Source organism: Anopheles ziemanni, chromosome 3 (genome assembly GCF_943734765.1).
Source record: "Anopheles ziemanni chromosome 3, idAnoZiCoDA_A2_x.2, whole genome shotgun sequence".
In the NCBI taxonomy this organism is placed as follows: domain Eukaryota; kingdom Metazoa; phylum Arthropoda; class Insecta; order Diptera; family Culicidae; genus Anopheles; species Anopheles ziemanni.
Genome location: NC_080706.1, coordinates 73,010,081 through 73,027,979, shown reverse-complemented (window position 1 = coordinate 73,027,979; position 17,899 = coordinate 73,010,081). Strand labels below are relative to the sequence as shown.

The 17,899-nt window shown below is 42.3% G+C and overlaps 1 protein-coding gene across 1 annotated transcript; it reads left to right on the top strand.

The window, feature by feature from the left end:
- Window positions 1-6,646: 6,646 nt before the first annotated feature.
- LOC131285430 (uncharacterized) lies at window positions 6,647-17,899 on the top strand. The gene is made up of 2 exons (XM_058314285.1): window positions 6,647-8,199; window positions 17,662-17,899. The coding sequence occupies exons 1-2, from the start codon at window positions 6,647-6,649 to the stop codon at window positions 17,897-17,899; spliced, it is 1,791 nt and encodes a 596-aa protein (XP_058170268.1).

Below are 17,899 nucleotides of genomic sequence, written 5' to 3'. Positions count from 1 at the left end.
CTTTTTAGTTTTTAGAAAACCACCAAAGATTAATTAATTAAACATTTACTTGTTTTTTAAGGTCAGGTATCTGGCCCGTAGGTAAGCCGTGGTTCCCCTTCCGCCCCATAGAAGGTTCCATGTCGTCTACGTTACATTTTCTAGTTAAACATTCATATGTACTTTAAATCTTTGTTGATTTAAAAAAACGGATAAATGTTTTGCGCGATATGCTATGTTTAGGAATCAGAAGATGCGTCTATGTTCAATTTGTAGCTAACAATACAGGCTGGTTTCAAGTTTAATTTAACCAACGACACCAAAGAAAAATGTCCTTACTTATTTCACATTTTACTCCAACTATTTCATATCCAGAACAGCTTATTTTAACTAAGTTTTTTGTGTTTGATAGTTAAAGTGTTTGACTGTATTTTCGCACGAAAAGTCCGTAGATTAAAACTGTTCATAAATTTAGCAAAGAGAGCAAAGAAGACTCATTTTCTAAATAGTGTTGAGACATTCTCTGATCTTTCATTATTTTCATGTATTTTTTTTAATTTCTGCGTCATTGTTTAATATATGAACGATTTAGACCTCAATCCAATCTTTGGACTTTTAACAACTTGGAAATTGTTTCACATCTTGATGAATCTAAAACTTTTCGCCAAATAAAAGTGTTTATATTGTATATTTCTTTAATTTTTGGTGGGCCTTACAAACTGTTTGCAAACCCATTCACAACCTGTGAGTCATTAAGGCGTCACTTTCCGAGGTCTCAAGTGTATTAGTGTTTCTCAATCCTCCTGCACTCAAAATTCACGTTTAAACAGCTTGCACTTTAATCATGGGCACATTCAATCCTTTTCGCACCTTCTTTCCCCTGGTCGTTGGTTTACACTTTTTTTATGATTTCGCAACGTTTCATCTACACGGGCGATGGGCACCGTCCCCCCGGAGCGGTTCTTTAAACGCGTGGCGTCTCGTACGCGTTCCACCGGCCAACTAACTGGCTCGTCTGGAGCCCTCGAGGACCTTCGATCGGGTCGGGCTGGGTTTTAGCGCTCGCTCTCAACTACCGGAAAAACGATAGGAAAAACCATCGCGTACCGCCGCCAACGGTGTGCACGAAGCGAGGGCGAACACAACAAAATAAATGGGCGAAGGGGGTTTTATGGTACCGAAAGGGATCGATTCTACTATCAGCCGACATTGCTCGGTCGGGTAATGTTAGACAATTTTTCGTATTTTTTCAACTACGACTACCAGAGCGGTGAGACATTCGTTTTGATACAGTTATGAGCAGTTGATGGTCGTGTTACTCTTAAAAAATATTTTAACTTTTTTTTAAAGAATTTTTGTTGCAATATAGACATCTGCTTGATTTGTATTTTTTATGTAAATATTTTTGAAACTTTGAACTACGATTTTATTTTCTTTTCAATTATCTTCTAAATTTTTCAACAATATTTATCGATTTTTCTTGTCATAAAACATGTTATCATTTGAGGACAAACATTATTTGCGTTCTCTACTGTAGCTCACTCAACTCCCCGACAGTATGGTGGCTTCTTTTTTTCAACGGATTTCGATAGTACATACAAGGAAAAAAAATAGAAGCAGAACTCGAAAACATTCCAAATAGTAAGCTAAACACCACATCAACAACGATACGGAATGTTGTCCGGTCCGGAGTGGTTCGAGGGCAATATGCTTCCCCGAAATGTTTATGGTGGGTGTTGCGACCCCCGGGCGAGCTGCCTGATAGTGGTGTTGGTTGGTCGTACGCCCGCGATATTGTACACCACCGTGTCACACCGGTAGCATTGGGTCGTAAATTTAGCCACCGTGAAGAAGAAACTGCACCGTCCAAAAAGTAGTGGAAAGGGTCCTTCGAAAGTATAAATACAACCCAGAAAACCGAATAAATAACTTCAAATGCAATCGTTTGCTGTTTTTCTGAATGGAAATAGCAAACATTCCACTCCCGGGGTGGCAAACTCAAACACATGAGGGGAAGGAAAACCGAATCGAGGGGGAAACGGGTTGCAGAAAAATTGCAACATCGATAAATGCAGCACTCTCTCGCCACAGGAAAGTTTCTTGAATTGCACGTTTACACGTTTAACATCGAAATGATGGTTGTGTTTTAATTTAAATATTTAAAAATTTGCATTCATGCAGCATTAAATTTAGTCACTTAATTAATACTACAAGTGAACAACTAAAAGTCAGTCTGAAAATAATTTAAAAAATTATATGTGTATGTTTGTTTTGATTTGACCGGCCGTTTGTGTTGTGGTCTGCTTGCGTCACCATGGAAACGTCTGCCCATACGTTGTCTCGGAAAAACGAGGAAAAACTGTACGAAGGGCTAGCCAGATCACACCAACTCGTTCGCTTTACGATGGCCCTGAACCTGGCCGAGTTACTCGAAAGGAATGAGGTAACGGATAGCCATTGTCCGCGGAGTAGAAGAAATTAATGTTGATGCCAATCGATATTTTATGGTTGATTCTCTCCTGCATAATGAATACGGAAAAGTATGACTGCATTATTTTACGCCTCCATTAAAACGTGTTTTATGTAGTTTAAGCGGATAGTGAAAGGTTGAAACCAAAAATGGATTCATTTTCAAACAATAAATAAAGAATGAAAACATAATAGTGGACGTGAATGTTTTCCCAGCTGAGCTTCCAAGGAATTGAAAAATCCAACCACCAAATGCACATCGTAAGGCGATGTGATAATTAAGCTTTTACACACGCCACAGGATGCACGTCGCGTGGAAATGGGCAACGAAAAAAATCGTCCGACAAACGGTGCGGTGACGCTTTGTGACCACAATCCGGTGGTTTTTTTTCCCCATATTATTACCAGCGAAAGAATGCACGCCAGCACCGGGAATGTCATCGCGTGCCGCGACCCAATCGAGCGAAAATTAAAGCATTCTGGTCCCTTCATTTGTTTCCTTTCCGAAAAGTTTTCTATTCCCACCTTCGGAATGTTGAAGTTTCCCTTTTCGCCGGTTGGCCTGGGTGAAAAGTTAATTGTGGAATCGCTTTGATTCGCTCGCTTGCTCCGGTGATGTTGTTGTTTGCTATTTATGTCGTATCATTAAGCTATCTATTTTTTCACCCTCTTCGCGTTTTGTGATTCACGTCCTATTGCATGCCATGCTTTTTGTTTGTTTCGGCCGGAGGAAGTCGTGTTTTTGAGGTCCTCATACGAAAGGGAAAGCGTAAGGACACGAACGAGAGCGTTCCAATTCGTGGTACATACCCGAACACGATGATTTATTGCCGAGCGTGGGCCACGATGTGGGTGAAGGTTGGGGAATCTTTTCGATGCTCCCGCGAATCAATGCTACAATGACACAAACGATAAAGTAGCCATAAAAACAACCGTTTCCGTTGTTGCCTCAACAACAGGACACAACATTTGCCTGACGATGTGCGTGTTTTTTTTCGGAATTCGACACACAACGGGAAATTTGTTAGGAAATGAGTTGGGAAAATCTAGTTGTTTTCCAAAATGGATAAATTTATGACAAGAGCAAAAAATATGTTATTACACAGAACATATTTACTGCACTTCAAATCTGTTAGACGGTCTTTAAAATTTACAATTTTTATTTATATAATCTCTCATAAAAAACTAGCTGAAAAAGAGATTGCTCAAAGTGTTGTGCACGTAATTTGTGCTATTGAGAACTGTTTTAAACGTTTAATAAATAAGTTTTCTAAAACATTAGGGACCTCTTCGAATTTTCAATAAAATAATAATATTTTGATCAATTACAAAAAAAATCGGCTAAATTGTGAATTATTACAAAAGAAAACAAATGATTTTGTTTAGATTAGATTAGATTAGAGAATTAGAAAACAAAACAAACTATAAGTGTGGACAGCAGGTTTACCACTGTGCATTAATGGTCCGTAGGCGAACCGGTAATTTGACCTCCGGTAATCCGAATCGGTACTTTCAAGGGCCATCGACCACGCCTACTTTTCAATATGTCATTTCCTGAAAAGGTGTTTTTAAAATATGCTAAAAAAAACAAGACGGACGATAGTTGATAAATAAACAATATTTTCTTAGAACTTATTCTTCCGCCGAGTTGTTTGATAAAATAAATCACAGGAGTATTCTTCCTTACTTTTGAGATATAATAATCTTGCCAACAGCAGCCCTTTTAAGGACGACCTTCGAAGCGAGATTGCTTAAAATTTCTTTCTCATAATTAAAAAACAGCATCGGGCTCGGAAAGGCCAGACTCCTCACGAAGAAAATAAATGCAAACGCCAGCGAAGGTGTGAAATGTCAATAAACAATAAATAAATAAACATACCGAACAGTAACCTTCGGCGGGCAAAAGCGATCCTAGCGAAGGAAAACCCAATTCTTCTGAAAACGCCACACTGTAGGTAGAGGCGCATCGAGGTTTTTCTAGTTTCGTTATTTTCTCTAGCCTACATTGGCGCATGGTAATTAGGGATATCGACGGGACTCCCGTAGCTTGTTCTGCCTTTTTCTCGGAACAAGAAAGAGTGAAACGAGCGATAAGGCTAATCGTGTGACTGCGGCTGTAAAGCCGGCGCTTCCTGTGCCGAATGCTTTATGCAAAATTTATGCGGAAATTCCTTCCATATCTACCGACGGGGGATTGGTGTGCGGGTGCCATCGAAGAAAGGACGATAGACCCTCCGACAACGCTGTGAGAATTCCCAGGTGAACGAGAAATTCCCGGAACTTTGTGTCTAGGTCGGTTACTTCCTCGTCGATCCCGGGGCAATCCTCTGGGACATCCCGATCCTAGCAAGCGGGTAGTAGTGCCATTTCCTATCTCATTCCCTCGCGGTATCCTACAATGTTCTTGTAGTTTATCTTCTGTTTCGCTCAAAGTAACCAAAACAACCTTTTTCCCTCCACAGCGTTCACGAAAAGCAAAGACGACGAAGGGGAAAGAAGAGCAGGCCATGGCGAACAGAGGCAACATGATGTTCGACATGTAATGCTTTAGTTGGAACGATTTACACCGCAGGATCGAGACTGACAACTAATAAAAGTTCGTCAAGAAGATCCTCGAACGTACAGTGACGACCAATTTAATTGCTTAATACAAAAAAAAGAATCTTGAGTTAAATATTATAATGAGGATTCCGTAAATGTTATCTAACTTAGCTGATTAATTATCTAAATATCAGATTGATTTATTAGTCACCAGCTATGTAAGTATAAATGTTTAAACAAAGTATAAACGTTTGTTCACTTTTAATTTTGTTTCTCTCTACAGACGTTTTTACACTGAATGCTTGTCCAATTTCGGTTGAATATAAGAAATTCAACATTAGTTTGTAACACAGTTCTGTAAAGGGAATAGTAAAATTTGATGTAATGATAATAATAAATAATGGTAATCACCATAAAATGCTATTTGTGTATTTTGTTTTATTAATTTGTTCCAACTTATAAACTAAAATGAAAAGATAAATTATACCGTCGAGCTGAGGATTTCCATAAATGATACCCTTCTCCCTAAGTTGTTAGATCTGTAATTTGTATAAAACTGTATATAAAAAATAGGCTCTGGAAAATTAGATTATTTAATAATTTAAATTATAATAGCATATTTTTGAATTGCAGTGCATCGAAAAGGATTCAAAATGATGGACACACAACTTGTACAACATATACGAATAAAAATTTGTGGCAACAAAATACAGGAAAATATGTTTTCCACACTGTATTTTCCCAATGTTCTACGCAACGACAATGCTCGCTTTGTTTGATCGAGTTTTTCCTTTTCTCTTACGTTTTCCTCACCATTTCCCACCCATTTCACTCATCGTGTTGCTCATTACCGGCATGAGAAGGTGTTACTGATGGCCGGGGAGGGCGACGCGGCCCAAGATCGGTTACGTTTTTCCAGCCGAAAGGTTAGACTATGCTCTCTTTTTCTCCTCCTAGTAAGATACCGTTAGAAAACTGAACTTCTTGCTCTTGTTGCATCTGTCATCTCAGGCGCATGATCGTTCAGCTTTTCCTTCGTATGCGAGTGAAACACAGCATCACGCTTCGATCCTCGTCGTCACAGCATCCCTCATCGACCGAACCTCCATCCTTTCTACTCACGCACGCGAGTGAGTGCTTCTTTCCTTTTCCTTCTACTACGTGATCGCTAGCCAGCATATGATTTTCCCTTCGCCGAAATACTTTTTTTTCGTTCAACTTCGTACCAGTGTACCGATCGTGCGGTGCGAGCATCTCCGCCAGTTCCCAGATGTTCACGAAACCGTACGGTTGTGTGTCGTGCCGGGGAAAATAATTTCGGTTTCCGAAAAGCGTGACCAGAAGTGTTGGCGTCGTTGACTCGCGTGTGTCTCTGAAGGTTTTGGTGAGGTTCATCCTGCTCCACTTGTGCTACAGGGGGTAAGGAGGGGGTTGTGTTCGTACCTTCCCTCTTGCCTAAGAGACTTCCCGAGGGAAGACTCGTACCCAGTGTCTACGTGTTATGTGTGTGTGTGAGTGTGTGTAGTGTCTGAATGATTGAGTGATTGCTAATTGCTTAAATTGCTTCCCCATCGCTCAAGAGAGTTTGCGTGTCTATAACGGTGTCTTATATTTTGTTGCCGCGCTTGACGAACTTGGCTGGGTGATCCTTCGCACCATGTCCAGTGGAAGACCATCCAACTCGCCCAAACTAATCCTCGACATCAGTGGAGGAGTGGGTTCTGGTGGAAAGGCTACTCCACCGAAGGTGTCGCACGGTTCCCTGAAGAGAGCAACCGATACCACTCCGCCGAGGATGGTCAAGGTGGAACAGTTTGACGGTGGCCACCAGCATCCTTATGGTCCGATGCAACATCAGCGATCGCCACCGGATTTGCGTCCCATTGCCGTGCATCAGATGAGGGAGAATAGCGGAGGGCATCAGGAACAGCTTCAGATCCAGCAGAATCCAGACTTTGGCGTACTGATGCCCCAACACCAGCTCCAGCAACACATCCCACAACAACACCATCAGCAACATTCCCACACGGGAGATCCGTCGGGTGGGTTGGAGTCTTCAGGTACGATCTACATATACCAGGGACACCCGGTCATCGCCGGTGGTGTGGATCTACACCATGGAACTCGCATTCCGATCCAGTGTTACGATGGCCAACCGGAACAGCAGCACATCCCACCGGTACACCAGTTGTCCGCTGCTCATCTCGAGACGCTACCGTCGATTCTCTCCTCCTACTCGAGTGCCGATTGTGGTAAGAAGCGCAAGATACCTGACGCGGACTTTGACTACGAGTTCGACCAGTGCTCGCTGAGTCCGACGGGCTACCAGCAGGAGAAGCGAGCCCGCTACGCCCCCGACGCCTACGGAGGTGGAGCCGTCTGGAGCTTCGCGAATGGACCAAACGGAGAGTACGTCCAGCACGGTGTCGGTGGCCTGTACGGTCCGATGGCCGGAGATATCCTGATGTCCGGTGGGGATGGTTCTCCGATGGCGCGAAGTTCCGGAGTGGCCTTGGAGGACGACTCCTCCAATGGGTCGCCGAAGCTCGTGATCGCCGCAGAAAGTCTTCCGGAGGCAACGCCACCCGAAGGAACCACCCTTTACATGGGCGATCCGGGTTCGTACGAAGGACCGATGTACTACCAGCATGCGACGCATCACCAGCATCTTCATCACCATCAGCATGCACAGCACCATGGGCACCACATCCATCATACTCCGCACGCCGACAGTACTCCCTCGAACAGTCCGGCCACGGGTGACGATCGCGAGCGGGATTGCTCGGTGTCGGTGTCATCCAACTCACCGATCAAACTGGACGACTCGGGTTCGCTCGGAGGCAAATACCCGCAAGACGCGGGACCACCGACTACCGTCGCGCTGCTGGAACCTTCCGGCCTCGTGCTGCCCACAGCCGAGCATCAGCTCCAGCAGACAGGTAGCTCCTCGCCGAGCAGCGCCGGCAGTGTCCGGCCTAAGGGAGGCCGCGGGGCCCCGCGTGGACCTCGGAAGAACCGTCGCGGTCGAACACGACTCACCAAGGACACGATCACCTACGACGAGGTTCAGACGCAGCGTGTCATCGCGAACGTGCGCGAACGCCAGAGGACGCAGAGCCTGAACGAGGCGTTCGCGTCCCTACGCAAAATCATTCCGACGCTGCCGAGTGATAAGCTGAGCAAGATCCAAACCCTTCGACTTGCTTCAAGGTGAGTGAAAGTTTTGTCAACTCGTTTGCTACGAAGATACTGTACTTTTGGGGACTCTTTTGATGGAACGATTTGTACAACTCAATTCCATAATTTGACAGTTTTCGCAGGGAGTCTTTGCCTAATGATTCACTAGACGAATCTTTCACCAAAAATTCATTCAGATTGATTCATGTTTATTTTGCGATTCGAATCTTAAAGCATCGATGAGTTTTTCGAAACCTTATTGAATCTTCATGATTATTTGATTAATGTTTCACGTATTTTCATCATAATTTCATGAAGCGACAAAAGTAGATATCTTTCTTCACATTTTTTTGGGCTTTACTTTTCCATTTTTTTAAACATTTATGAAACTTTGGGATTTATGAAACCTTTTTTAAAAGGTTCATGAATTTAAATCCGAAGTAAAGAGTCGTTAAGATTCATCAATCAGAATCTGAACTATACAACTCTTAAACAAACGTTACGAGACTTAAGCATTTAATGCAGATATTCTATTAGTATAAATCAGTTTAAGTTTAATTTTCCACCATTTAATTCCCATAAAATCCATAAACAGCCTTTAACCGTGAAAATTAGGTTAGATATTTTAGCTCCTTTTTTCTAGCCTAGCTTGTCATAAACAGTATCGTGTCTCTCTTTTGGGAACTGACTTATCCTCTAAAATGTATTCTTTTGTCGTTTCGTCGTTTGTCGTTTGTCGTGCTAAAATTGGCTGGTTTTTGGACTTTTGATGGATTTTTTCAACAAATGATTTCAACTTTGTGTTCATGGAGAAATTACTCCTGACTAACTTTCTTTTAGATTGTTTATTTTAATATTTAAAAAATGTCGTATCTAATGATTATTTGATAAACAAATCGTGTTTAAAGTCACTTTAGAAATGCTGTGAAATTGAAAACAAAATAATTGAACAAGAATTGCAAGTTGTGTAATAGGAATCATTGATGAAAAATTTCGTACAAAATGTACTTTAAATCGTTGAAATATACAGTACGGATTTGTACGGTTTTGGTTTTGTGTTCGTTGATACGTTTGTTTGTTTTGTTACATTTCTTCTGTTTTTCCTTCTGTTATCTATACACAGTATACGTAACTCTAGAAATATTATAATAAGGTTCCAATTGTGAGGTAACCAGTATCAATCTAATTTTAATTATTGTAAACGAGGCAGGTTCATTTATGAATAAAAAATATTCCTTACTACTCCTACTATTTAATGTTCAACGTAACATCAACAAAGGAAGCAATGTTTTTCATATGCATATGCGAAACATCAACTGCTTCGAAAAACTATGCCAGCGGAAAAATAAATGTGACAGTTAATTTGTTTGACAAATTTCTTACAAAAATGTCAGTATGTAAACCACCACACCAGGTTGTTAAGTCACGTAGGACCACCATGGAAATGTACCGCCGTGGAAAATGTTGCCCGTTCCCCCTTCTAAAGCGGTGATTATGATTAATTATTCGTTCACCACACGATGGAAACAAACTAAGGCTCATCAATATGGTAGTGGGATGTTTTAAAAAGGCCATTTGTACTTTCGCACCTTGGCGCGAATGGAACGGCAAAGTGGGCTTGGCGTATTAGGCACTTTATATTTCAAGCGAAGCAGCCGAAAAATCCTCTTTCATCCGGTCAATTTTTCGACAGTTCGCAAGAAAGTTTTTTCTCCAAATCTAAACCGACTTATTGCGTTTTTCATTCGAACGTTCGGTTTTTAACTCACGAAAAATAAGGAAAGAAAGAAAGTACACCTCAAAGCATTTCCCATCCATCAAACGGCAACCCTTTACCCACGTTTGCATATGAACGTTTATAATTTCCCATTCATTCTGCGGTGAAAACCTACCCCTGGGTTGCCGTTTTTACTTCTTTTAAACCTCATTCGTGGACATCTCGAGGGAAAAATTAAACGAGCGTTCAGGGGGCGGCGGAGCGGTGGGTTTAGATGAAAAATGAAAAGTATCCGGCTGTTGGGCGAGAAAAAAATAAATAGTCACGCATTCGTGCACGTCTCTGTCACGGTTTTTTTCTTCGCCACGGAACGGAGCGAGGAAGATCGTGAGAAGATCGCGAGATATGATCAATGGTTTTTCACCGTGCGAATGACATTCAAAAGAACGTTCGCTAAGGAGGCAGGAGGAGGGGGGGAGTAGGCAACGCACAATTTTCCATTTTTTTATGTTCACCATCCGATCAGAATGTTTCCATGTTCGTTTGTTTGTACCAGGTTTTCGTGAGCGGAAAAACGGTCAACGGTGGTTTTATGTCCATATATTGATTAAAATATAGTTTTCCCGATTTTCACTTCTGCCCTCAAATATTTCCCATGAGGCTGGGCATAGAAAACGGGGATTAAAAATGTGCGAAGGTTGATCATTAACATTTCCTCCGCGCGACATTTCGGACACTTTCGGAGCTTATCTTAGATTTATTTATTTGTATGTTTCGGTGACACGGGAGGAATTTTCCGGCTGCGAAGAAAAATGGGCCAAACAGCGCAGATGTTATACAACTTAAGCGGCAATGATCACGATCCGCTGATTTATGGCACGAGAAAAGAATCTCGACGGTTTATAGGGAACAGCACGCAACGGGTTGGCGAAAAGGCGGACGTCGGAAAATTCGTTTGAAATGTTGTCCCGCGATGCCGCCGAACATGCCATTGGACACCATATCAAAGCCAGACACCGTTCAAAAGCCATCGATTTCGGTTTCGATTAGTGTAACGGGCCCGGGATGGGTTGAACGGCTGGGAGGGAAATGTTTGAACATTTGACGCTCCCGATGGAGGCGCCTGGTTGGTTGTAGAGCATAAAAAACTATGGTTTTTCTGTTTTTGAAGTAATGTTTTGGGAAACATTAATCACACCTTGTTCGCATTTAAAATTATTCAGTATTTTTCTTTTGTTGCTGATGCATTTTGTTCCAATGTAGTCCGTTTTTCATCTTTCGCACGTTTCCCTTTTCATTTTAAAATATTTCCTTTTACGAGCATCTTCAACCAACCTCTCGACTTAACCTTGAAGTCTCTGTTAAACGATATCAAAAGTGAAGTAATTAACCTTCCCTTCCCGAGAGGAAATGAAACGTACACTTTCGTCTCCGTTTCGTCTCGAGTGCCGTGAACAAGTGGACCACGACCGGAACAGTGTTTCCCGAAGTGTCACCCCGCTCGGCACAAACGGCGGTTGGAGGCTGTTGCTTACGACAAGTGCGACATAAATTAAAAATGAAAAGCCAGGCCGAAAGTGGTCGCCGCGAGCGAAAAAACCTCCGAAAGGATCACCGTGCGCCCGGTCGGAGGGTTCGGTTTGAAATTTGAAGCACCAACACTCGAGGGATCGCAACAAAGCATCAGGCTTTAGTTCTGGTGGCGGTGCCTGTGTTAAGGCAAAGAGAGAACCGAACCGAGCGAAGGTCGAGACGGTGAATGGTTTGTGATTAACTATGAAGGGAGAACGGGAATGATCCGGTGACGAGGAGGATCAGACTACCAGCGTTTTTACCACTGTTTAATGTTTGCTGGGGGGTTGGAAGATCCGTGCACCGCGTTCTGAAAGATGATTTATGACTTCTTACTTTTGGGGACCGTCTTTCGTTTTAAGACGCAACGTTCCTTATATGGCGTTTGATGTTGTTAATTTTAATTAAACCTTCCTTTTCACACGTTTTGTTTCCGACAAAATTTTGTGATTTATGTTGAATAAAACACAGAAAAAGGGATTTTAAAAAAATGAACACATTGAATTTCCACTTGACGCAAGGCGGTGTCATTCGCTAAAGATCGATGATGCTTCGATTGCCAAGCGATGAATAATTACACTACACGATCTGGCGCTCCGTCTCCGTCTCCGAGTCAAGTGGGGGAACAGGTTTCGATCTTCTGGTCGGGAATGCTGCGGCTAATGTTTTCGCCCATGCTCGACATGATGCAACCCGCGAGGATATCATGTTCCCGGAACGATGTCACATTGCGCCGTGCGAAGACAAAGACGGTTCGGGGATTCGTTCTGGAAGGAAGCCCGCGACTGGGGGGGTAAGGCATACTCCCTCCCCCACCTTCATTTTCCCTTCCTCACTTTTTCCCCATCGTGTTCGATCCACGGTGGGAACAGTTATCCGTTCCCGCGCTTATTATTCACCACGACGGTGATGTCATATTGGGCGGAAAAAATAAGTTCATTCCCCTGGCTTTTTTCTGTCCCGTCTTTCCCCCTCCCGAAAATTGTTCTACGCCACGAGTTCGCGGGGGTCAACTAGAGACAAAGAACAGCATAACAGCATAAGAAACGAAACCGAGTGATATATATTCGTACAGGGATGATCCGCGTGGAACGCGTCCGGTTGGTCCGGAATGGTGCGAGTTTCCAACGTCGGAAAGTAGGAAAGACAAGATTCACTAAAGTAATACACTTTACGTACCCTCCGCTGCCGTTTCGGACACATTCTTCTCAACCTCTCCGCCGAAACGTGTGTGTATGCCCTGAGGAACTTATTTTTTGCTTAATGCGATGGATTAAGGTCGGATGAGTTCCTTTACGGAAACGCGAAACATGTGTCGAATTGTTTATCACACTCGGGAAAGCAGTAAGACTAAGAAGTAATCGAACAATTTGTCTTTCATTTTGTTGATTTATTGCAAAAAAATATTTATTACATTAAATAAGTACCATAGTAAAAAAAACTTTCATGTTTGTTCAGTTTTTTAAACAGCTAGTGTATTTCGTACAGTATTTATACCACCGTTTTAATCTTTATTTTAACCGTTATAACTTCTTCCACGAAATTTAATAAGTTTAGCAAATTATTTTACTATTTTGACTATTTTCCTATGAATCGTTATTTTTTTGTTATTCGTTAGTTTTTTACTTAAATTCAAGGATATTGGAGCTATTGTTCAAGAAGCAAGTGTATAAATCATACATTTCGTTGAAAATCTTGAACAACTGAATTGTTTCAATTTATTTAATCACATTGAAACCTAAGTAAAAGTTTAAAACAAATTCTTTCCTTCCTATCTACTTCATTTTCTTTACGACTTATATGACTTGCTTATCGGACTATGCTGCTTGTGTAAAAAAAGGTGTGTGTGTATCGGAGTTTTGGAGCATGATGAAGTTATGGCAAGTGGAGTAATTTTAGCTGGATAATATTTTTCCATTCCACCGAGAAAATTGTTTTTGTTTTTATACGGGAATGTTTTTTTACCCCGAAGAATCTCCATTTAATTTTTCCATTTGGAGTCAGACCTCCTTGCAACGACATCCCCCAAATTCCACCCATTCCAAGGCCAACTCCAAACTCGATCAAACCATAAAACAGGATTACACAACGATCGTCTCACCAGTTTGGGTTGCGGTTAAATATGGCGGGATCGGCTGGTTCAAGACATCGTATCGTCCATCTCCCCAAACGGTTCGTTTAGTGTCCCGCTTTTCTTCCGTTCCCACAATTTAGTCCAAGAAGGCCAAGAAAAAGGGGTTTGGAAGGAATGTGAAGCACCGTGGCGCACCGGGGATGATGATTGACTGACGGGTTTGAAGCCGGGGGGACGCCGAAGGCTGGTTGGCAGTTAATTAACATCACATTTCGAGAAAATGTCTTCAGGGGAGTGGGAAAACAAAGAAACTGGGCACCGATCGAGAGAGGCTTCGGTTCTTTCAAAACATCAGTGGCGGTTGAGTTAAATGTTTTGCGATATTTGAACGAACTAGATCGTGTTTCTTAGTAATTCTTGAGTGTGGTTTAATTTTGGCAATTTATTTATCAAATACATTCTACTTATATCATAATAATAATACATGAGTTCCACCATACTCAAAATAGTTGTGTAATTTTGTGATTCTGTTTTATTTTAAGCATAAATGTATTCTTTTTTCTTCCTGTTCCAATTCCTTTTGGAATGCTCAAACGTTCTCTCTTACTACAACATCTGGACCCGGAGCGCTTTAGTCTTTTTTGTGTCATACTTCCGATCGTAAATTAACATAAATGCCGTTCCACTTTGCATGTTTGTTTGGTTTTCTACTTCCTTTTTATTTTTAGTATTTTGATGTAAAAAGGAGTTCCTTGAAAGTTTTTTTTAAGTTCTGCTGAAAAGGTAAATAATTCTCGTATCTCGTATCTCGTATTTTATTTCGAAACTTACAATGTGTTGTCAAAAGAAACGATGTTCAGAACGAATGGTTTAAAAATAACTTGTTAACAACTTTTATCACAAATATTCTGAACAAAGGGATCTTTTGTATCGGCCCCTTAGAATCTCCGTTCAACCCACGTTCCACTTCACTGCTTATTCACTGCTTCTCTCCATCACTCCACTGTTCATAGTTCGGGCCGTCAAAACGCATAAAAGTCATCGTTCGATCATTGCGATCGCTCTCCGTGTCCTGTCAACACTTGAGATGACACTTTCAGAGATCGATCCTCCTTCCCTCTCGAGCGACCGTCTAGGTTAGGTTAACCTTGCCTCAACGCTGGCAGGGTGTATCATTATGAGACAGCACGGCTTAACGTCCCGGTGTTTAGCGCGGCAAACTTTATCTCCGACGAGTTTTCCTCAAGTGTGGAGGGGGGGAGCTTTGGATGGGAAAAGAAACCTTTAAAAAAACTGTACGTAACGAGCGATCTTAACGCGTGATCGCCTTCCGAAGCGATCATCGTTGAAGCCCCTCAACCGGCTTCCGTCTCCGCAGGGAAAACGATGTGAAGAAAGGCGAGCGTCGGGGAAAATTTATTACCTCCAAAAACCGCGCCTATTGAACGCGAGCAACACCTCGCTCGGTTATTATACTTTTTTTTTAAACATTCTAGCCTGTCGCTTAGCAGAATGACACCGAGACCTACTCTCCAAGCCGACTGTGATCGCTTGTCTGAGGTAAGGAAAAGTCGCTTTCCGTCGTGAAGCGTTTTCCGCACGCTTGGAAAGGGAAGCGGAGCTCGGTGGATTCTTTTTGGATACCTTGTTTCTCTCCTGTTCTATTTTACGTTAGTTCCGGAACAAGGACTGGTACTACTTTCGAGGAGACGGTTTTCCATCACGATACAAATCGGCGATGATTTTCAAAGATGATCGAAAGAAGGAACGTTCCGAGATTAAACCAAAGTGTAGAATCTCTACCCTGCGGAATGGGATCGTTCTCCCTTTCCTAAACCATCCGAAGAAACAAGTGTCTGTCAAAGGCTGGGTAGGAGGGGTTGGGAAAACCACACACCATCACATCCGATGACGGTCGCTAGTTCGTTCGGAACGTCAAAGCCGCTGATTGATCGGTTTACACGCCACGGACACATATAACCGCCGAAAACGGTCTGGAGGGACGCTATGAACGATTTTTAATTGACTTTTCGGAAAAGTAGTTTGTCGCACACACGCTTCGGGAGGGAGAGGGTGTGTTCCGCTTTTCACGCTCCCCTTTTTTCCACGACGGCGTGAGAAACTAGTTCCCTTTCTTCTTTTTTTTTCTTTGTGTTGCGTGAAAAATTGTGCGTTTTAATTAGCCTTTGATCGGTTTATTTGGCTTTCCCCGGAAAATCGGAAGGGATGGGTACGTGCGTTTTCTGCAGAAATGAAAGACAAACGAAATTTAGTAGCTGATCGGAGAAACTGCGGAATTTATTGCCCCTTATGTTGAACGTGCCAGGTTGGGGAAGTTAGCGTTGGAGTGATATTTATTTTTCAACATCGTTTAATTACGCCCCGTTTCGCGTTGGCTCCCGCGAAGCATTATTATTTGTTTTGCCACTTACACGTATGGAAGTTTGAGAACGTTCCCCTGCCCTACCCTGAACTCCGGCGTCGGGAGTGGCGGCCTTTATATGGCTATTCGGCGGCAGCAGCAACAGAAGCGTTTGTTATAGTTTTCCTGGCGGCGCCATTTCCGGACGCTGTTCCAAGTGTCCCCGTTATGAGGGTCATAAATTATCCAACTGACTGCGTTCTACGCACGTCTGTGCTAGGCCTGAAGATCGTAGACTGTTGTCCAGAAACGGATGCCGCACCGCGGAACTGAATTGTGAGTGTGTCACTCGGGAAGGGTTTGATGTTTGTGCGGAATTCGATGGCTTGAAAATAATGTGTTGGGAAACGTAGTTCAGTAGGAATTTGTACCGAACCAATACGCAAAAGCATATCTTCTGAAATGAGTCATGACAGGGTAGAAATATGGGTTAATGGGGTGAGATTATCTCAAAATATTCGTTTCCGATCGCAAATTGTATATTAAAATATATCAAATAAATCGGTCAAATATAAAAAAATTCAATTCAAAATTCAAATATATTTTTTTGAATATTATCTAGTTTGGTATTTTGATCAACGGGATCTCTTGAAAAAAATTGGGCCGTGCTTTGGAATTGTAAAACATTTTAATAATACAACAATTTTGTCATTTTTCTGATCTATAAATGGTTGGTGTTTAGTGCACTCATCCCTGTTATTTTGGATTTCTTAATTTTTTGTTAAATCTCTCCAACACTTCGTCAATTCGGTGGATCGAGTCAGAATTCGTTCTCATTATTTTGTTACTTTAATATTCTTTGTCATTTTTCTGATCTATTTGTCATTTTTCTGATCTATAAATGGTTGGTGTTTAGTACACTCATCCATTTTATTTTGGAGCTCTTAATTTTTTGTTAAATCTCTCCAACTCTTTGGCAATCCGGTGTCAAGGCGAATAGATCGAGTCGGAATTTGTTTTCATTATTTTATTACTTTTATATCCTGTAAACCAAGGAAAAATATACTATTAAAAATCATATTTTTACATTGAAAAAATGGTGCCGATGAATTGAGAAGTTGTTGAAAATAATAAACTAAACTAAACCCAACAAAAATAACCTTCCTGTATTATTTGGATATGCAAATTTATGTCTTTTTTCCCGAAAGTATTTTTCGTGAGGAAAGTCCCCGGTCCGGGAAGAAAACCCAGAAGAAATTCCCACTGCTGGACGAACCAAGGAGACGAACTGACCTAAGGCCCCTGTAAGGCCAAACCGTACCCGTTGAAACATTGATCCAATCACGTAATTTCCACCTGGTTATACCCGTTGGGTTTGCCAGAACCACCGCGGTTCATTAACCTTTCCCGCACGGGAAGTGAAAGCTGCCAAGGTGGGAGCTGGCGAAGAGAAGGAAAGGGAAGCAGTGTAAATAACAGGATTCCGATGGGAAATCCAGTTATCCTGCGCCTTTTTAAAGGGAAATTCCTTGCCGGTGTTTGGCAGGTAGATGAATTCCCATTGGATGGACTGATCTTTTCGCCTCAAGTTTGGTCGAAGGGGCGTAGTTTGTTTGTTTGTTTTGTTGTTTGTTTATACGGCCCGGTTTGCCACCAGCATCACCACCAAAACAATGTACCTATCCGCCGTGGAATTAAGACGACATCAGATTAATCCGCAGATAATCCACAGGTAGCTAATATCTTTTTTCCCCATTGCCTCTCCCACAGATATATCGACTTCCTGTATCGCGTCCTCTCGAACAACGAGATGCCGGCCATGCTGGAGGAGCACAAAAACATGGCCATGTCGGGCGGAAGTCTGCAGTTCAGCGGCAGCGGCATCCTGGCGCACGAGAAGCTGAGCTATCTGTTCAGCGTTTGGCGCATGGAGGGCGACTGGAGCAACGGCTCGTCCGGGTCGGTCAGCGGCGGTGAGGGGGCGGAAGCGACCGGCGGGAAGGATTGA